Source organism: Malaya genurostris, chromosome 1 (genome assembly GCF_030247185.1).
Source record: "Malaya genurostris strain Urasoe2022 chromosome 1, Malgen_1.1, whole genome shotgun sequence".
NCBI lineage: Eukaryota > Metazoa > Arthropoda > Insecta > Diptera > Culicidae > Malaya > Malaya genurostris.
In genome coordinates, this window is record NC_080570.1 from 74,291,443 (window position 1) to 74,314,260 (window position 22,818).

Consider the following 22,818-nt stretch of genomic DNA (forward strand, 5'->3'; position numbering starts at 1 on the left):
AAAATCAAAAAAAAATTGAATTTTACAGGTGGCTTAATCTCTCTCATTCGATTGGCATGAATTCTACTGGCTTAGACTGTAACTTGCATTCTGCTAGCGATGCGACTGTATGCATTTAAATACACCTTTTACCAGCCAAGCAGATGTGTGCTTCTGTGGTTCAGTCGATCAACGGACGTACTTTGTGATCAAAAGATTCTCGATTCAAGTCGTGCGGCGGTCTCAATCAGTGTTCATTTTTTTTATTCAATGAATTTCATGTCATGGAATTTAAGACACAATATTAAATGTTTTTTGACATAAATTTGCCTGAACTGCGACGCTCAATTTATGTGCATCTAATAAGATGTAAAATCACAAGGTTTTTTCAAAGTGAGTACAATATAAGAAAATGGGTCGTCATGTACTACAAAGGGATTTTTCTAAGTATATCAAAAAGTAGATATTGGTGTCAATTAGATTGAAGATTTGTGATTGTTTCAAAATTGAATTTTTTATGTAATGTCATGTTTTGTCATAACGATTCGGATGTTAGATAATTAATTTATTTTGTTTGTTTGGTCTTTTAGGTGGTACACGGAGTACAACTTGAACCAATCCATGTAATTCGAAAAAGAAGCATTGATCAACCACTACGAATATTGTTGGTTTATGATGAATCTGTGTATCGACTAGATTCCGATAAATTTGCTCTAATTAATGTAAGTTTCTTTTACTGTTATTTTACGAAAATTATTTTGAAATGATTTTTTATTCTAGGATACAATACTTCCAGAAGCTGTCCGATTCTGGGAGCAAGCATTGATGGTGCGTCAAACTAAAGAGATTATAAGACTAAATCGAAAGTGTGAGAGCAGTCAGGTGTTTGTGAAAAATTCTCTCACTTATTGTATTGATTCATGTAAACCGATTACGCTTTGTGGTGAAGTACAGGTTCCGGAAGATCATCTAGATGTATATTATTAATTTACTTATACATTTATTTGAATAATAATTACATGTCAATTTAGGTGTGTCGCATTTGCAATTCAACGGGACAAGACTGTCGTGAGGATAGTAGTACTGTCACGGGATCAGGAATTTCAAATGCCGATTTTGTGTTCTATGTATCAGCGCGTCAATCCGAGCGTTGTCATAAAGGTCTTACGGTAGCGTATGCAGCTCATTGTCAACAGGAAGCAGCTCTAGATCGACCCATTGCGGGTCATGCAAATCTTTGTCCTGAAAGTATAAGTATCAAGCCACAAGAACTGCAAACTCTTCTGTCTACTGTGAAGCATGAAATTTTGCATGCGCTTGGATTTTCAGTTAGTTTATATGCTTTTTTCCGAGATGATGAAGGGAATCCTCGGACTCCGCGAAAGCCTGATACAGGAAAACCATTTCTCAACGAGAAGTACAAATGTTCTATGTATATTGTTAATGCCTATTCTAAAAAAAATGTTTTCAGATTACAAATTCATCAGTGGAGTAATCAAACTATTAAAAAGGTGATACGGAATGATTGGGCTGTTCGAAGTGGTTTTATCAATAAAACGATTGATATGATGGTAACACCACGGGTTGCTAAGGAGATTAGAGACCATTTCAGTTGCCAGAAACTCGAAGGAGCAGAATTGGAGGATCAAGGAGGTGAAGGTACGGCACTGACACATTGGGAGAAGCGTGTACTTGAGGTGATGTTATCTCTTTAGTATAACAATGTAAATTTGTGTGCTAAATAAGTTTCCATTGTAGAACGAAGCAATGACAGGAACCCACACACAAAGTTCTGCATTCTCACGAATTACGCTCGCATTGATGGAAGATTCAGGATGGTACAAAGCAAATTATAGTATGGCGTCGCCATTGACTTGGGGTCGTGGATTAGGTTGCAACTTTGCGATGAGAAGCTGCAAAGAATGGATAACAACGAACATCGCCAGGTAGTGTTATAGTGTTTAAGATTAAATTTCCTAATTTTCTTGGCAAAAAAGCGACAGGGACTATTATTTTTTCTGTTGATTTATTTAACCAAATTCTTTGCTTCTGTTCACCTGAATAGTAGGTCTTTTAATTTTTTACAACTAAACTGAATGACTAGTGGTTGTGATTTGACTGAATATGTTGATACCAGTGTAGGTTTTGTCGATTGGTTATTGGTTGCCGATGCATAAGAAAGGTTGGGGACAGTAGAGAAGACGGAGGTGCCTATTATCTTCCAGCGGACATACCAGCCAAAGGTGATCGTCATCCAGTAGCACAGAATTAAACAAGAATTGAGCTACTCCAAAACAACCAAAAATCTCGTAAAGTTGCATGAATTATATTGTTCAAACCACTATACCCACCATTCCATATTCATGTGACCGTAGTTTGCATTTCCTCATATATGTTATCTTTTTCTCTTTTTTTAAATGACTAAATGTAGTAGTCAATATTTCTTTTTTCTTATTGCGATATTCACCTAACCAGAGACAATTTTGTAGAAACAGGAACTGAACATTATAGAATGATAGTACTCAAGGCAGAGCAAGGATGTGAATATATAGAACGGAAAGGTGAGACGTGACAGAGGGTCATTTAAGCCGGTTAGTATAGTAATTCATCACTACTTTCCAACATACCAGACATTCAGGTGACTCGCATTGATCAGATGCTTAAGCCCGACCTCTCTGGTAGAAGGTAAAAGTTAAGTTGCTAGAAAATTTCAGCTTGCTTAAATGACCCTTTGTCACGTCTCATCTTTCCGTTCTATATATTCACATCCTTGCTCTCCCTTGAGTAGGGAAGAGTATTCAGTTATCGGCACCCTTTTCATTTAAGCTTCTAACTTCTAACTAAGTGCACATTATGCGGACATATATACATAAATGGAAAGCTAAAGTCCCTAGCTCAAAACTGAATAAGAAACTAAGTTGATTCAATCGATTGAAAAAACTTTATAAACAATTTAGAAAAGTGATAAATTTTTACCATTTCAAAAAAAGGTGTTCGGTTACTGGCACCCCAAGAAATTTCGCTAAAAATAGAAAAATATAAGTAAAAACCGCAATTATTAAAAAAAAACGGAATTTATTAATTTCGAAAGCGTTTTGGACGAAAGTCTTCATTATCTGATAGTGACTTGGCCTTGGCTCTCTTGGCCAATGATTTGGATGATTATGCCTTTGGTGTTGATTTGGCCGATCTTCCACCGACTTCGTGGGATTAAATACGTTGCTGCAGTCGAATTGATTGGATTCTTATCCACTAAGCAACGTTTAATGGCATTAATCAGTACATTAATGTTCATTTTCCTTGATTTGTACGATTTGTTTGAAGCCGCCATGGCTAACAGAACCAGAGAACCAAAGTTTTTATTTATATGACGGATGTATTGAAGCCGTCAAGTTGTTCACGTGCTGCAAATCACCCGAAATGCCAGGTAATACAATTAGTTTAGCTAGTAAAAACGGAAGGATCGGTAAAAATTCAACCAATTTTTTGTCTGTAATTTCTGACGAATTCTTGCAAACAATCGAAATTTCAAAAGCCTGTAAAAAGTCTCTAGACGAAAAGAGGTTTACATGTGAACTAAGAAACTTGATAATTTACAGAAAAATTTGCAGACTTGGCATCTCTACATATCACTGACAATTTTTCGTGATTTGTCGAAAAAATAGGGTACCGGTAACCGAACACCTTGGGGTGCTGGTAACCGAAATTGGTAGACATTTTGAAAATGACGAACAAAACTTTCGCGAAAAATTTAGTTGATTTGCTGATTTTAGTTAGTTATTTTTTGAGACAACTAAAAAAATCTTACTTTTGCTGATTTAGATTTTTTATTCTCATTCCCTTAATAATAATAAAATATTTGTTGAAATGACTATTTTTTTTAGTTGAATTCACAAATTAAACGTACTGTCATTTCTTAGCTAAGGCACACTTCATATCCAGTCAACTAATTTTTTAGTTGAATTAAAGAAATATAATGTTGTTTTCAACCAATATGAATGGTTGAATTGGCTTCTGCAATCTGCAGCTATATGGCGCCCTGTCACCGAAACGGTAACACCTTAATGACTACTAGCCACTAGATGGCACACTACTGCCGAAAAAAATTCAGACGCGGTTGTCTTTTCTATAGGGACCGTGCACGATAACAAGTAGCGCCATTAGTGGCGAATAGGCGAAAAAGCTCTACCATAGCTTTACACTGTTACCATATGTTCACGCTGAATAAAATAGTCAATTTTAATAGAACCTAGTGGTGTAATGTAGTATAACCAACAGAATGAAACAGTTCTCCGACATCCATGAGAAAACGAAGTGAGTTCCACTATTTTAGGTATTCCGGGCACTGGAACCCGAGAACCAGTATAATCGAAGTTGGCTCGTATGGCTAACATGACCTACAAACAGTACTTGTTTTTATTCAAATTTTGAAGATTTTATACGATTTTGACATCCTACTCTAAACGACGAATTTAATTGCATCCGAAAAATATGCACAATTTTCGGTAGGAGCATAAGATCTTTCATTTGAACCTAAGATTAGGAATACCGGACTGCTATCTCTGAGAAAAGTAAGTGCGATCCTTTCTTGAGTATATGACTATTATTTGCCGTCGTTGTTCAAGAACCGGGAACTAGGATAGCCGGAATCGATTTGGTTGGCTGTCTACTGATAATGGCTACCGATTGGAATACATTCAAGACCAATTTAGAAAATTTTTACTTGTTTAGTTTCGACTCTTTAAGTGACAGTATACAATTTTTAACACACTTTATCCTATAATTCCGGAACCGAAAGTCGAATCCGGATGAAATTCAGGAACTCCATGAAAAACCACGAGACCTTTTATTTGAATCTAAGTTGGTCAACATCGATTAAGTTTTTTTTTAGAAACACACACAGACATTGCCCAACTCGACGAACTGAGTGGAATAGCATATGACACTTGGTCAATTTTTACTAGTCGATTTTCAAGTGATTGTATAACCTTTCTATATGAGAAAGGCAAAACAGTTCAGCGTTTCAATAAAATGATTATTTGTTGTTAGCTTCGTGACTCGTATTTTCAATATACGTCAAACTGGCTATTGCTGAGATTGCTAGCATTTTTACGATTACAATTTATTTTCTTGCTATGGACCATCCTGTGAATTATTTGAACTTTTAGCTAAAATTTGACGGTCGGGCAGTTATTTTTTATCGAGTAGCTAAATTTATCTAAAACTGTGGCCCATTTCAAAGTTTGACGGATGGAAAATTATTTGGGTCTATTTTGCTCTGAAAATAAAGTAATAGCAAGTGGTGTAATGATTGCAATTCAGCGAAAGTAAGAACAACTTCGAGATAAACGTACTTCATTTAAAAAAATATTTAAACTTTTTATTGGGGTATTTTCTTTGAGTGAAAGTATAAAAAGAAATTACACAGAAGCAATTTTTACTAATGGTCTGAAATTAGAATGTTTTAGCAAGATATTTTTCAGTGTTTCCGGTCAAGTCGATTGAAAAATCATTTAATGTGCTGAGAATATCGTTCGAGTGTTTGAATTTGAGTGAATATGACAAATATTAGACACAAATCCAACTGCAATGACAGAAAATGACGTGGCCGTATTTAGATACAGAATGAATAATTCGATTCAAAATTTAATAGTCAGTCGATGTTGCACAATCGTTCGCACCACACGCGAATAATTCCATAGGGTTCGGAAAAAAAATCCCCAGAGAAAATACGCTAGAAAGTATTTTCAAACTCAGTTTACAAGTTTTGCTATGGTCGCATTATTTTATCCACTCGCCGCCTCGTGCGCTGTCGTCGCCGGCCACTAAACCACGCCCTCGTGCACGGTCCCTATATTGGCAGGTATAAATACGATGTTGTGTTGGAGAAAAAGACATAAACGAAACGTAAACATCTTTTTGAATTTTTTTTCTTCTAAATCACTGTTTCTTCATTCTCACTGAAAACTTTGAGCACTCGGAAAACAAAAACCGAATACAAATAGTACACCGGACGGCGCAGCTCGGAAGGTTTGAAGATACAAAAAACCTTCATCACAATTAGAGTGAAACATTCGAAATTCACATCACTGTTCCGCGTAAAAACATTATTACGCACAATCGCTTCAAGTGCGCACAAATTCTGAATAAATACACTTTCCACTAACAGTTTACGTAACACATGCGAAAAACATCTAAACAATTTGCGAGCAGTTTCAACAAGACTGTCCCTTTTAGCTTTTTAATGGATTGTTTTGCTTTGACACTGCTGTCCTTCAGTAATGACGGTGATAGATAAATAGAATCAAAGTTTCTGATTTTAATAACGAAATTAGTTGTCAATGAGAATTTCGTGTTGGATTGAAATATTGCTGGTTTGTGTCCAGAATATTCGCCAACTAAACACATTCTCTAAAAATAAGAGTTTTTTTCAGCACAGTAAATTCTACATTTTAACTAATTTTATAGTTATTTTGGAAATTTTGTTGTTAGAATCAACTAATTCAAAAACAGTAATACGAATTAAGCGCAGAGCTAATTTCGGTCGTTCCGTGGAGAATTTTGATAACATCCGGTATTAAATCACGAAATAGATCGATTTCACCTCATAAATATTCAATCCTCTCACCTTTTCGATTGATGCTTTTCAATTTATGATACTATAGAACAAGTCAGAAAAAACTTTTGTGTTGATTTTCACGCAATTAAAATTTGTTTTAGACGCAGCTAAAAATACAAGCGTCTGTTTGCTTTGGTATTTGACACAGAAAGAACGTGCTGCTATTACGCACACATGACATTTGTCGGAATGACGCTGTCTGTTTTCTGTCAAAAGTTACGGTGGGGTGCAGGCAATCGAACACTGCCGGCAACCGAACATCTTCCCCTACTATCATTCTATAAATTTCATTTCATTTTTTCATTAGGTGAATATGATGTTATCGCACAATCATACTGCGATGATTTCCACGAAATCGGATTACCAATGTAGAAGAGAAAACCAACATTCAACTGAATTACATCACCTTTACAATTTTCTCAAATAATTTAGGAATGCTTGAAATAATGGCTATTCCACGGTAGTTTCGTATATCAGATTTCCAGCCTGATTTAAATATTGGTACAAGAGAAGATGATTACAATGTTTTAGGAAAATTAGTGATAAATTCCAAAATTATAGAAGTGGTTATGAAAGTTCTTCTGCAAGATTTTTTAAGAATATAGGTGGTATTTCATCATGTCCAGGCCCTTTTGAGGCGTCTGGGTTTTTCAATGCAGCAAAAATGTCATGTTCTGACAGACAGTTTACAGCGATGTGATTTAAAAATTCAGATATGAACGAAAAGTATTCACGGTCAGAATGAGATGTATATACTTTATGAAAAAGGCGTTGGTGCGCTGACTTCAAACGTGGTCGTAGAGACACCGATGATGCAGAACGCAGTGACAGGGCTTGCATTGTGACTCAAAAATATTTCGAATATTGTATAGCATAAATTTTTCATTTGAGTCCGTTTTCAAAACGATTAATTTGTTTCTTGGAAGTTTATACTGTGTATATATCCTAGAAACACAACAAGTAATGTTTTTTCAATTAATAATTATCGGAACAAAAAGTTATAAATCTAGTTTTCTCGTAGGTCTCTTCAATATGAGAACCATTCATCAAATGCTAACATCATGAAGCATACTCATTAGCTGGCGCACATCTTCGTGAACTAATGAACGAACGAAGCAGCTCTCCTTGCTTGGGTTGCGCTGTGAATTCTACCTAACATACGAATGTGTGTGAATAGCACAGAGGGTGAAACTCTTTTGTTAATATTCGTTGCTTCAATTTGCAAGCCCTGCGCAGTGGACGTCCAAATGAGGCGGTAACACCAGAAAACATTAAAAAATCCACAAAATCGTTTTAAATTATCGAAAAGTGAAGTTGCGTGAGTTAGCTGACATTGTAAAGATGTCAAAAGAACGTGTTGGCTTTATATTGCATGAGCATTTGACTATGAGATAGCTCTGTTCAAAATGGGTGCCGCGTTTGCTCACTGTTGACCAAAAACGAGAACGTGTTGATGATTTTGAGCAGTTTTTGGTCATGTTTAAAAGTAACAAACCGCTCCCAAATCGGCAGTATTCACTAGATTTGGCTCCCAGCTACTACTGGGTGTTCGCAGACCTGAAAAAAAATGCTCGCCGGTAAGAAATTTCGCACGAATGAAGGTTATCGCTGAAACTAAGGCCTATTTTGAGGTAAAAGATAAATCATTCTAGAAAAGTGGTATTTAAAAGTTAGAGCGGCGCTGGAATGATTGCGTTGCTCTTGATGCAGATAACGTTGTTGAATAAAGTTAATTTTGAACCAAAAAATCGTGTTCTCTTTGTTAGGCCAGGGACTTTTCAGCCCATGTGTTACATTGATATTTCTAGCAAATACGAGATCAATACATGTGTCTTCAAGTGTATTAGCTTGTGAAGGAGCAGATTTCATATCCAACTTCATATATTTGCTCATGAAATCAATGAATTTGATATTATCTTGTTTTGAAGAATTTATACACTGAGGTCATTTTTACGCGGGTTTTTATGCGGTTTCTTTTTCCGCGGGTATCTGAAGTTGCGCGGTATTTCGGTTTTCTTGTTTTGCCTCAGAAATGCATGAAACGTCGGGATCTGGTGTTATCCCGATTTTTTTAAATCAACTCTTTGACACTTATAAAATTTTCAAAATGAAAATGTTCATGCATTTCTGGACGTTTCATGCATTTCTAAGATATTCGGTATCAAAAAATTTGTTTTCTCTAGTTGTGAGTTTTTCACGCGGATTTTTGAAGACCTCAGTGTATTTAAATCTCCCACAACTATCATCGGTGTATTTCTACGAGCATATAAAAATGGGACGGACTTGATTTCTTAATCCGTATACAAACATGAAATATTTTTAGAAAAACACCTTAGGGGCTGTCCATAAAAGACGCCACGCCGCAAGGGGGAGGGGAGTGTTTTACAAAACGTGACCTTTTGTGACAGGGGGAAGGGGGGGAGGTTTTTGGAATTTGACGCCCAATATTTTCAATGAGTGCATTTTTTAAATACTTAATTATATTACTGCTTTGCCCTATTTCCTGAAAAAATCTCCACAATGAACGTTTACATTCTATAGGAAAACGTGTATTTGTTGATGTAAAAGCTTCTTCCTGTAAATTCTAACGGAACGGTAAAAGCTTCTTCTTGTAAATGTGACGGACGATCCGTACCGATATTGATCGATGTGATTTAAAATTCACTGATCAACTGATCATGAAAAGATTCTCCGGCAGTGGTCTCGTTTTGATGAGGTTTTGATCTTTACTTTCTCAGCCCTATATGCTACACTAAGGAAATATTATTCGTTAACTTAAAACAATAATATATCTGTGTACCCCTAGGAGGAGTAAAACAGATGATTTAATTGTTTCATCAATTCCAACCAAATACTTTTGTTAATTTATATAATTGATATTAATAAAATAATTCCGATGATTTTGTAGTTTTAGGGATAATTTTTAATCTAATGACAGCATGTAATAAATCGATTTTTCCCTCATATTTGTATGGTTTGTCATACATATTGGGAATGTATTGAGATGAATTTTATTTATTTTGAATTCGTGACATGTGACATAGGGGGGTGAGGGTCTTTACTTCTGTGACAATTTGTGACAAAGGGGGGATGGGTCAAAAATCGTCAAAAAAGCGTGACGTCTTTTATGGACAGCCCCTTAAACAAATTTGAATTTTTGACGGTGTTAAGAAATTCGTTCCTTTCGTAGAATTGAAATCTGTTTTTTTTTCAAGAGAAATAAAATAGAGATTAATCTGTGTATGTGGCAACCCTGTTTCGTACGGCATATTTAGAAACGAAACCTATACTAGTATAAAGATGTGAGAATGAGTGCGTTGCCGTCAGCGTAATTGAATGTGTTAGTTACGGCGCAAACTTGTTTCAACTTTCATTTTGATTGAATCTGGTGCTTTTGGTAGGAAATGGAAGTAATTGCTATTAAAGCTTAACAGAGATGCCAGGTAAAAATTCCAAATATCTTCAGACAGGGTTGAAAAAGTCTGTATATCCGAAAAAACTACAAGGATCAGCCCCATGGGGTTGTTCGAGCCATTGATGTGAAACAAGGCAAAATTTCTAATGATCGACATTTTTAATTAATCGTCACACTTTTGAATCCGCAAATGCACGAGAGTCTGCTTAGTCTTTATTATGAACCAACACCGAACGCGCGAACCCAGAATATAGACTATATTTGTCGTGATTTGTATTTGTTTTCTAGCCGACGAAATTACATCAATAGCCCAAATGTATGCAATTATATGTTTATACAATATTTAAGCTTCTTTTCGCCAAGCTTGTGTTCAAGCTTTGTATGCAAGTAGTAATTTTTATAGCGTTTCTCTACCATTACTACCATTCTGTGATTTCGGTTGAAGCGATAAACTTTTTCTCATTATTAATCGAGTTCATCTTATATAAATAAGAAATTATTCTTATGCACTCAAAATTTACCCTGGGGTAGTTGTCAATTTCTCAGGCGAAACGACATAACATGGAATTTCATCCGAACTTGCATAACACAAGATCAGAGCATACCAATTAAAGCTTCAAATCGTTTTATGGCACTTTTTGTCTTGCTGTCTAACAACAACCTACCTCTAGCAAGCTACGTGTAGGACTGAAACGTTAGCTATAATTTTGCTTCGATTTATAGCTTCGCGTGCTTCCAACAGCTTCGTTTTTGCATCGATTGACCAATCAGAGCACTGCTTTCCATTTGATATATCGCTTACTCGTTCAAAACCGTCGACTATGGCAGGGAAATCCGGTAACATATGCCGGAGATTTTTTGCAGACAAAATAGGACACTGCTAGCTAATAATCAACATTTCAATGGTATACAATTAAAAATACATGGCTATGAATATTCAAATCAATACGTAGAAATATTTCCAATCAAATGGTGACATGATATTAATAATTGATACAAAATTGACTGAGCTGTAATTGTTCAAAACCTGACCACATTTCTACGTGTATTTTTCTTGAGTTTCTAGTTTGCACCGCTATATAGAAAACAAAAATGTGTTCCACATTAAAAATCTGCTGTCAGCAAATATGTGTTGCTGGCCACAATTTCTCTATAAAGTATGATACGCTAAATAGAGTTGGCGAGCAAAAAAAACGGTCGCGACAATTTCTAAAGTCTGTAAATTTTGACGAAAGTCTGCAGCACTATGTACGAAATCTGCAGATTTACAGTCAAATCTGCAGATCTGGCATCTCTGACTCTTAATGATGATCTGTTTGATTGAAAAGTGCCTTGAATTGTCACGACCAACAAGATCTGCATTTAGATTTTAGATGAATTTTGGTATGTATACTCGGTAAACTCGTCTGAAATTCGACTCGGAATTCATTGTGGTTTCCAAAGAAGATGAAACAACTGAGCTGCGCTCTCATGACGACTGACGACTTCCACTGACAGGCTTTTGGCGTATGCCTGTTTGCGGCACAATTCTGCTGTTTGGCGTGATGTCTTCGATGTTGCTCTCCCGTATGTCTCGCTTCGACAAGTGTTGCTCAGAAAATGATGGGTAAGGATATTTTGTTCTCTTCCTCAGAACGCGTTCTGATTGGCTGGTGCTGACATAGGTAAAACCAGACAGGTTTTTCAATAGTGTTCAATTGAAAAACTTCAATGTTGTTGCACTAAATATCATGATTATGTCATACAATTAAAAACTTTATCATAATATTATGATCATATTGCCGATGGCATGTAGCAAAAATTATGTTGATACGTTAGATACAAAAAGAGATATTTGTTTTCGTTTTCAATTTTGCAGATATAATCACAAAGATCTAAGTAATTTTGGAGGTTAGCTTAATTTTTCTCTTATTCAGAAAATGTATGTGCTTTCTGTTTTTTGTTATATTTCAGGTGTTTGATTTGTGGATTGAACTTCACAGTTAATTTACTGTTGTGATTGTTTCTTTTTGTTTTCATTGGCTGAGTTTCAGATAGTACATTATTTATAATATGATAAAAATTGTCCACTTCTTCGTAGACATTTCCTTCTACATCCAATACACTTTGCCAATTTATTATATGTAGTCTACGCTTGACTTTTTCGAAGTAGATTTTTATTATGGCACATCTTCATACTCCAAGTCGTAGGGAAAGTAAATGTAATGAATGTTCAATTGCAGTGTGGAATGTTTCATGTTTTATGCGTTCACGCAAATGTCTTTTGTGCAATGCGCATCGGTTGTACATATGCTATTACGGATGAAGAAAACACCGCTTTAACGAACAATGCACATAGCGTGTGGTGTTCGATTTCGTACACGCGCAAAGAAAACGAAACCCGACTCCGAAGCTCGGCTTTGAAAACACAACCGAGTCCATCGGAACCGAGAACACATAAGTTCGACTCTGTGTCATTATTCCACTAGCTTTTTATTGCGTCTTTTTGCCACTTGGATACTTCAGTTTTCTCATCAACATAATGAGCACGAATACATTGTAAAAGTGACCTGTGTGATATTGGCACGAAATATCTACAATTCAAAATCACATTGCTCATAACACCTCTTTTTCAATTGGCTAGGTACAGTGTTGGCATTATCATTCTCAAAATATCAAAAATCAGTTATTATCGCCGATAATAATTGTTGGTGATTATCACTTACAAAATCATCGCCGAACATCATGAAGAAAATCATTTGATATTCTGAGAATGATATTAGAAAACGATTATCACTTAATATCGGTGTGCGAAATTTTCAAAACATCAAATATCACCGCTGAGTATGGGGGAAATCATCACCCGTTCAATCTCACTTTAGCGATGTTTCGTAAACTCACACATGATTATCATTCAAAAGCATTATCACGATTATCACCCATGCGCGATTTTCACTACCACATGGTGATATTCCGTGAGGTGAGTGTGGTATTGAAAATCAATTTCAACCAAATCTTAACATGCAGTATGATTATTTTTGGAACGGGTGGTGTCGAAAATCATTGTCTGAAGTTATTTGAAATTGATGATAGTGAATTTCGGTTCGTAAAATTTTATCAAAACCCATGCAATATTGGTATTTTTGGAATGGGTATGATGAGTAGATGTTGATTATCGATGTCTGGAGTTATTTTGAAATCCAACATGGCGGCTCTCGGTTCATGAAAATTCAACTAAACCCATGCAATATGGGTATTTTTGGAACGGGTATGATGAGTAGGTGTTGAATATTGGTGTCTGGAGTCATTTTGAAATCCAAGATGGCGGCTCTCGGTTCATGAAAATTCAACGAAACCCATGCAATATGGGTGTTTTTAGAACGGGTATGATGAGTAGGTGTTGAATATTGATGTCTGGAGTCATTTTGAAATCCAACATGGCGGCTCTCGGTTCATGAAAATTCAACTAAACCCATGCAATATGGGTATTTTTGGAACGGGTATGATGAGTAGATGTTGAATATTGATGTCTGGAGTCATTTTGAAATCCAAGATGGCGGCTTTCGGTTCATGAAAATTCATCTAAACCCATGCAATATGGGTATTTTTGGAACGGGTATGATGAGTAGATGTTGAATATTGATGTCTGGAGTCATTTTGAAATCCAACATGGCGGCTCTCGGTTCATGAAAATTCAACTAAACCCATGCAATATGGGTATTTTTGGAACGGGTATGATGAGTAGATGTTGAATATTGATGTCTGGAGTCATTTTGAAATCCAAGATGGCGGCTTTCGGTTCATGAAAATTCATCTAAACCCATGCAATATGGGTATTTTTGGAACGGGTATGATGAGTAGGTGTTGAATATTGATGTCTGGAGTCATTTTGAAATCCAACATGGCGGCTCTCGGTTCATGAAAATTCAACTAAACCCATGCAATATGGGTATTTTTGGAACGGGTATGATGAGTAGATGTTGAATATTGATGTCTGGAGTCATTTTGAAATCCAACATGGCGGCTCTCGGTTCATGAAAATTCAACTAAACCCATGCAATATGGGTATTTTTGGAACGGGTATGATGAGTAGGTGTTGAATATTGATGTCTGGAGTCATTTTGAAATCCAACATGGTGGCTCTCGGTCCATGAAAATTCAACTAAACCCATGCAATATGGGTATTTTTGGAACGGATATGATGAGTAGATGTTGAATATTGGTATCTGAAGTCATTTTGAAATAGAAGATGGCGGCTCTTGGTTCATGAAAATTCATCTGAAACCATGCAATATGGGTATTTTTGGAACGGGTATGATGAGTAGATGTTGAATATTGGTGTCTGAAGTGATTTTGAAATCCAACATGGTGGTTCTCGGTTCATGAAAATTCAACTAAACCCATGCAATATGGGTATTTTTGGAACGGATATGATGAGTAGATGTTGAATATTGGTGTCTGAAGTCATTTTGAAATAGAAGATGGCGGCTCTTGGTTCATGAAAATTCATCTGAAACCATGCAATATGGGTATTTTTGGAACGGGTATGATGAGTAGATGTTGAATATTGGTGTCTGAAGTGATTTTGAAATCCAACATGGTGGTTCTCGGTTCATGAAAATTCAACTAAACCCATGCAATATGGGTATTTTTGGAACGGGTATGATGAGTAGGTGTCGATTATCGATGTCTGGAGTCATTTTGATATCCAAAATGTGAACTTCTAGTTTATGAAAATTTTTCGAAAAATTTGAACTTAGTTTGTGTAGAACGCTCGTCGCGTGCGATTGTATTTCTTTGTTGCTCTGCGTTGTTTCGCTGTGTTTCGGTCGGATTTTTCTGCAGGTTCCAGTGTTGCATTCAATATTTTTGTTGTTAAAAACGGAGAAATGATGAATTTGAAAGAGGAAAGAAACTACAACTGATGCCAGAAGGGTGGACAGTGCATGGAAGTTCTTTTTTGGTGTTGGTATTTTATTCTCGTGAATGCAATCTATCACCGTGTTTTACCCACCAAAACTGAAGTGAAAACCACGGAGTTTTAACTTTTTCGGGAGTTGAGTGTCATCTAGCGGCAAGTAACACTCATCAATTAACCATTTACTATATATTAAATGGCATTAAGTGTGAATTGAAAATATTAAACGTCACCGTGATTGGTAGTATCTGCTACACAACCTTGTAATTTTGTCGCTATAATCTGCATCTCTAAATTCTAATTTCATAAGCTCGTAGGTCTACTAGAAGACAACTGTGCAGGCTATTGCGCATTAACGTCGATTTTGCAGTAATGTTTCCGACATTACTTACCGTTTGTTTATAGAGGTAATTTTTTTCAAATTTCGAATAAAAACGGACAATTTTCTTTGAAAAATTAGTGCAACACTTCGAGACGGTATTGTAGATTTGAATTCATTGTGCGAAAGCAGACATTTATTTAAGAATCACTATCAAAAATTTATCATCGACAGTTCTGCAAATATTGCACTTGAACGAATACTACTGTTCTAAAGCTTGGGAAAAGTAAGGAACTCGTTTGTTGAACATTCTGGTAGTCGAATTGTTGACATCAAATTGGTTGCTGTCAACCAAATGATTGGCGATTGAAAACTAACACAATCCAATTATACATATTTTCGAAAATTTGCTATGTTTAATCTATCACTTCAAACAATTTTCTTACTTTCGTAGTATATTTTTATTGCTGATCTTGGATTTCAAAATGACTCCAGACATCAATATTCAACATCTACTCATCATACCCGTTCCGAAAATACCCATATTGCATGGGTTTAGTTGAATTTTCATGAACCGAGAGCCACCATGTTGGATTTCAAAATGACTCCAGACACCCATATTCAACATCTACTCATCATACCCGTTCCAAAAATACCCATATTGCATGGGTTTAGATGAATTTTCATGAACCGAAAGCCGCCATCTTGGATTTCAAAATGACTCCAGACATCAATATTCAACATCTACTCATCATACCCGTTCCAAAAATACCCATATTGCATGGGTTTAGATGAATTTTCATGAACCGAAAGCCGCCATCTTGGATTTCAAAATGACTCCAGACATCAATATTCAACATCTACTCATCATACCCGTTCCAAAAATACCCATATTGCATGGGTTTAGTAGAATTTTCATGAACCGAGAGCCACCATGTTGGATTTCAAAATGACTCCAGACACCCATATTCAACATCTACTCATCATACCCGTTCCAAAAATACCCATATTGCATGGGTTTAGTTGAATTTTCATGAACCGAGAGCCACCATGTTGGATTTCAAAAGACTCCAGACACCCATATTCAACATCTACTCATCGTACCCGTTCCAAAAATACCCATATTGCATGGTTTCAGATGAATTTTCATGAACCGAAAGCCGCCATCTTGGATTTCAAAATCACTTCAGACACCAATATTCAACATCTACTCATCGTACCCGTTCCAAAAATACCCATATTGCATGGTTTCAGATGAATTTTCATGAACCGAAAGCCGCCATCTTGGATTTCAAAATGACTCCAGACATCAATATTCAACATCTACTCATCATACCCGTTCCAAAAATACCCATATTGCATGGGTTTAGTTGAATTTTCATGAACCGAGAGCCACCATGTTGGATTTCAAAATGACTCCAGACACCCATATTCAACATCTACTCATCGTACCCGTTTCAAAAATACCCATATTGCATGGTTTCAGATGAATTTTCATGAACCGAAAGCCGCCATCTTGGATTTCAAAATCACTTCAGACACCAATATTCAACATCTACTCATCGTACCCGTTCCAAAAATACCCATATTGTATGGTTTCAGATGAATTTTCATGAACCGAAAGCCGCCATCTTGGATTTCAAAATCACTTCAGACACCAATATTCAACATCTACTCATCGTACCCGTTCCAAAAATACCCATATTGCATGGTTTCAGATGAATTTTCATGATCCGAGAGCCGCCATCTTGGATTTCAAAATGACTCCAGACATCGATATTTAACATCTACTCATCATACCCGTTTCAAAAATATCCATATTGCCATGGGTTTAGATGAATTTTTACGAACCGAATTTCACTATCAACAATTTCAAATTACTTCAGACATCGAGATTCGACACCACCCATTCCAAAAATAATCATACTGCATGATAAGATTTGGTTGAAATTGATTTTCAAAACTTCACTCACCTCATTGAATATCACCATGTGATAGTGAAAATCTTTGCATGGCTGATAATTGTGAGAATGATTTTCAATGATGATAATTTATAATCATGTGTGAGTTTACGAAACATCACTATGGTGATATTGGACGGGGTGTGATATTTTCCATACTCACTTCGAGTGATCACAATTATCATTGATATTGTAGATAGTGATAATCGCTGTCGAAAATCGCGCATGATTTTCTGCAGCGGTGAGATTTGATTATTTGATATTTTCGCAACACTGGCTAGGTATGACGTATAAAACCGACATAAACTTTTTACCAGTATCCGAAGAACTTATTTTGTTTTGAAAATTTTATGCCTGCCTTTTCATCTATCAGAATTTTTTCAATGTATTATTTCTCTTTTTAAAATTTCATTTATAACTAAAACCAGAATTTATTTTGGAAATGTATATATTAGAAACTTAAAAAATAAAGATATACCCTCGAGCTTCTGTTAGCTATCAATGTTTCTCTATAAAACGTAAATAGATTCCAGAATTTTAATCTAGAACAAAAAATAATTTAGCATAATCCACGAATACGGAATTCATTCCACGGAATAATTATGTTTTAAGATAAATGCTGGTCTGAAGCAAAGTCCTGGCATTACATTTCTTTTGTGGAATTTGGCCTTTCTGTTTCAACAGACTTCGCAGCCGATTCTTAGTGTACAGAATCATTGCATGGCTAGTACTATGGATCCTACTGACACTAAGAATCCTTCCAGGTCGGGGCTCGAACATACGACAACTGGCTTGTAAAGACCAGCGTCCTATGCATTGAACCGCTAACCCGGGAATGCTGGTCTGAACTAATGATAAATACAAATTAGTGAAAGTCTATTTCTATTTTAGGGGACGCTCCATACATCCATTCTGTGCGAAGGTTAAGCGCGATCCACTACAGACTGAATGTACTGATGATAGAAGCTCAGTAGCTTTATGCAACTTGATTCGACACGAAAATCCTCTGCCGCGGCAATATCAAAACTTTGATTCTCTTGCGCATGTGCCGATAGGAGATGAAGCCTATTTTGGAGGATCGGTATCACTGGCGGATCATTGTCCGTATATACAAGAATTCACTTGGAGAAGCAGGAATATTGTAGTGAGAGGTTCACAGTGTCAATTTGAAGATAACAATCCGAGTAAGTATTGTTGATTATTGTTAAAAAATAGTTTTTTACAATGTGTTTATTATTTAGAACCAGAGAAAAATTTTGCTTTGGAAAAGTACGGCCCGAAGTCCAAATGCTTTGATCATAGCGAACATATGTGGGAAGAGAGATCTTGTCGACAGACCCGTGAATGGCAGCATTGGGGTTCAGGATGCTATCAATACAAATGCGAACGTGGACGACTGCATATTATTATCGCCAACTATTCCTATGAATGTTTTTATGCTGGTCAAGAGTTAAGTGTGCGTCTTATGGCTGGTGGTTGGCTACACAAAGGCGCAGTAATATGTCCATCCTGCAAAGAAATCTGCAATCTCGAATTCGAACAGCGTGGGGAAAGGTGTAAAGCCAGTGAAGAGGCACCTCTGCTTGGATATTATCCAAAACACCAGTTGAAATGTAGTGCAGCTCGGACTTTATGTACAGGAAATAAACTAATATCAGTTCTAGCACTGGCTGTAAGCTTGTTAATAATTTTCCGCTTAGAAAGGTAAACTTCATTTATTTCAGTTTGTGGAAAATATTTTAGCACTAATTTATGCAAGTCTAGCATCATGTGATAATGTTTTTGTGTTTATTTTTTCTATTTTCTATACACAGCAGACACTTTTATTCTTAGTTGAGTTCTTGCAGCTACCGAGTGTAAATACAAACATTCTGTAAATAGTGTTTTGCGATGAGCAATTTAAAATTTGTATATAGCTAGGTAACAGAAGACACATTTAAATGAAAATGACAGCGAGATCGATCTCACTATAATTCAAAACCATGCAATTTAGTTTGTAAGTAGCAAGTTTTTTCAATTATTGATTTTAGTTTAGAACAATTGTCAATTGAAATTCGATTGCTTTCCCATATCGTCGTATGGGGGAAGTGTTCCTTATTTTAGTGCCGTCATAGTTTGAGCTAGATATAGTGAGTGAGTTAGAATCCGGATGTTATACTGCCAAAGGTTTGTTGATCGAACAAAGTATGTAAGAGTTATGAGATAGAAATAAAAAGATTTCAGTATTGATAGAATGTTGTGTTTATAAATTTGTTATGACGAAAATATTCATGATGACAATATGATTAAGTATAAATGAAAAAAAAATAGTAACAAATTTACGCATTTTATTTGTAATAGTTACACATATTTGATCAATTTCGCACAATTTTGTCATGTTATATTGGTTTTAAGGGCATTACCTAAAATTACATATCCAATTTCTTTGCGTTTCAAGGAATACCATAACATAACGGATATGATGTATTCGAATAAAAATCTTTTCGAGTAATCAACTCTAGCAAAAAAAAAATGTTTGTGATTGGAATTGAAAAAGTTAACATCATTTTATTCATCAATATCAGGCATGATAAACCATCAATATTGCATATTTCTTTAAGTTCCGCCTTAGATTCGTTAGTGCATATTTTGCGTGAAACTGTTATGTGACCTTGCAGTTTAACATTAACCGCTAAGCAGACATAAAGTTAATGCTACTGGCAAAACACTTTTTAGTTTTGCACCGGAGTGCAACGTCTACTGACGTGCCCCTAAATGATCATTACCTGAATCGACCAGCACAAGCGGAAATCAAAGTTTTCGTTTGGTACATCAATAAAGACGTTGCACTTCGATGCAAAACAAAAAGTGTTCCGCAAATAGCATTAACTTTATGTCTTACATTGAACGTCTAGATGCCAGAAAAGTTCAACATAAGCTACTATGCGCTGACAATTCTAAGACAAAACGTAAAGAGAAATATGGTTATGTGGCCTAAGCTCAAAAATAGAATAACCCCTCGGTGTACAGATAATCGCTTCCTTAATAAGAAAATGTGATATTTGGAACATCGAGTAGGTTTCTGGTACGACCTTTTTCTGTTTTGTTAAAATGTAGATCCCCTGAATAAAACAAAATCAGCAGGATAACCGATAACTAAAAGTAGGAAAGCAAAATATTGAAAATGATTTTGAAGAATAAACAGAGAACTGTAGATAAAGATTACACGTGCCGTGTTGTGAAAATCCAAAGAATCCTTCAATCAACTCGTTGATTTCGTTTTCCATTAGTCGCAACAAATCACCCACCGTATCATCTGCTCAACGTCTCGTTTAATAATGCCCCTTGAATCAAATCCACCAAACAACAGAATAAACTCGAACTCTGACAATATAGAGAACGGCGTCATTGTTTTTATTTTGCAATCATAAAGACTTTGTAAATATAAACTTGATAGGTCAATGATATTGGCTGGTCTTGAAATAGATTAAGCAGTTTTTATTACTTATTTTAAATTTTCCACTTGAACTGGAGAGGCACGCATGTGATCATAAGTTATTTCCGTTCAGTATTCTGGTGTAAAATAGCTGTCAGTTCTAGGGATGTAGAATGATGTGTTTATTTTTCACCAAACAACGAGAAGCTATTTGTTTCCGGCTTCGTGAATATTAGTGTGCTGCTTAGTTTCAGACTGTTTTGCATTGCTTTGTATTGATTTTTCGAGTAGAGAAGCAGATGTATCTGAGAAAATTGAATCAATAACTCGATTAATAACGACCAAACTTCTTAGTGGTATGATTTCAATTATGCGCATAGAAAAATTTACAACACTTAGCTTATGAATGTTAACTCAAAGACGCGAATAAATTATTTTGTAAATATAAATCGTTCTAAATTTCAGAAACAATCGGATCCGAGTAAGAAAGGACTTTTTTCTGTTTTTCATGTTATTCTCGGAGATGTCGCCGCACTTGAATAATGCATTACAGCGACGCCACTGTTTCTCATATATAAAAACCGACTTGAACCGCGGCCCGGACGGCCAAATGTCTTATACCATTCAACTCAGCTCGACGAACTGAGCAAATGGCTGTGTGTGTGCGCAAGTGTGTGACAAACTTTTGGAGATGGCTGAACCGATTTTCACAAATTTAGATTCAAATGAATTTTAAGAGTATTTTGATACTATGGTGCGCCTTTCCAAAATTCAACCTGTGGAGGAATTTAATTGTGAATATCTCAAGTTGTATTAATCGCAACATGTGTTATATAACACATGGGCTGAAAAGTTCCGGGCCTAACACATGGTTGGCGCTAGTTTATTGCAGTCACATTTTTTCAGTTAATACTAACCTGTAAAAGACAGCTGTTAAAATTTCATGATATTCTATTCATTAGTTTGTGACTTATTGTTTTTTTCAAAACAATGGAACAAAAACAATCTCGTGTTTTAATTTCACACTGCATTTTGAAAGGAAAAATACCGCTCAAGCGAAGCTTGGGTTTGAAAAGTGTTATGGACACTCCGCTTTATCAGAAACAACAATAAAACGTTGGTTAGCTGACTTCAAACTTGTTCGTAGAGACACTGATGATGCAGAACGCAGTGGACGTCCAAATGAGGTGCTAACACCAGAAAACAGAAAAATCCACAAAATCGTTTTGAATGATCGCAAAGTGAAGTTGCAAGAGTTAGTTAACATCGTAAAAGAACGTGTTAGCTCTATATTGCATGATCATTTGACTATGAGAAAGCTCTGTTCAAAGTGGGTGTCGCGTTTGCTCACTGTTGACCAAAAACAAGAACGTGTTGATAATTCTGAGCAGTGTTTGGCCATGTTCAAACTTAACAAACCGGAATTTTTGCGTCGATGTGTGACAATGGATGAAACATGGATTCATCAGAAAGCACAACAATCGGCTGGAAAGGTTATGGCCTCGGTATTCTAGGATGTGCGTGGTGTAATATTTATCGACTATCTTGAGAACGGAAATACATACATGAATTGAACTTCGAATTGCTCCCACATCCACCATATTCGCCAGATTTGACTCCCAGCGCTACTGGCTGTTCGCAGACCTAAAAAAATGCTCGCCGGTAAGAAATTTCGCACGAATGAAGAGGTTATCGCTGAAACTGAGGCCTATTTTGATAAATCGTTTACAAACGTGGTATTGAAATGTTAGAGCGGCGCTGGAATGATTGCGTTGCTCTTGATGCAGATAACGTTGTTGAATAAAGTTAATTTTGAACCAAAAAATCGTGTTCTCTTTGTTAGGCCCGGCACTTTTCAGCTCATGTGCTACTTCTTTGTACATTCCACCAGAAATATGATCAGTAATTTATGATAAAATTTTCATCAGTGTGACAAAACCTCAAACTCAAAAGTTTAGTTTTTCCAAACTTTTGGAAATACTGAGGAATACTTACCACACTTACTTGTCTTTTTCGCGCTCGGACGAAGGTTTTGAGGTAGTCTCAGTCCCGATGTTCAACTGGACTAAGTATACAAGGTAAACCATGCTCAAAAATCAATAGTTCCATAGATGTAAAGTTACGAACTGTATCACTTAAACATTGTATAAAAAAAATCAATAGTTTCGTCTTGCACTTTACACAGTCGCTTTCAACCAGCAGGAGAGTAGTTT

The 22,818-nt window shown here is 36.0% G+C and overlaps 1 protein-coding gene across 2 annotated transcripts in view; it reads left to right on the forward strand.

Annotated features, from left to right (window-relative positions):
* LOC131440497 (leishmanolysin-like peptidase) overlaps positions 1-19,425 on the forward strand; it is a 99,166-nt gene extending 79,741 nt beyond the window's left edge. For both annotated transcript variants that reach the window (XM_058611817.1, XM_058611816.1), the window contains 7 exons: positions 570-701; positions 760-954; positions 1,011-1,396; positions 1,451-1,676; positions 1,738-1,925; positions 18,082-18,374; positions 18,432-19,425. In XM_058611817.1, coding sequence (XP_058467800.1) covers positions 570-701; positions 760-954; positions 1,011-1,396; positions 1,451-1,676; positions 1,738-1,925; positions 18,082-18,374; positions 18,432-18,898 — 1,887 coding nt within the window. In that variant the 3' untranslated portion in view covers positions 18,899-19,425. The remainder of the gene's footprint in view (positions 1-569; positions 702-759; positions 955-1,010; positions 1,397-1,450; positions 1,677-1,737; positions 1,926-18,081; positions 18,375-18,431) is intronic.
* Positions 19,426-22,818: the final 3,393 nt, after the last annotated feature.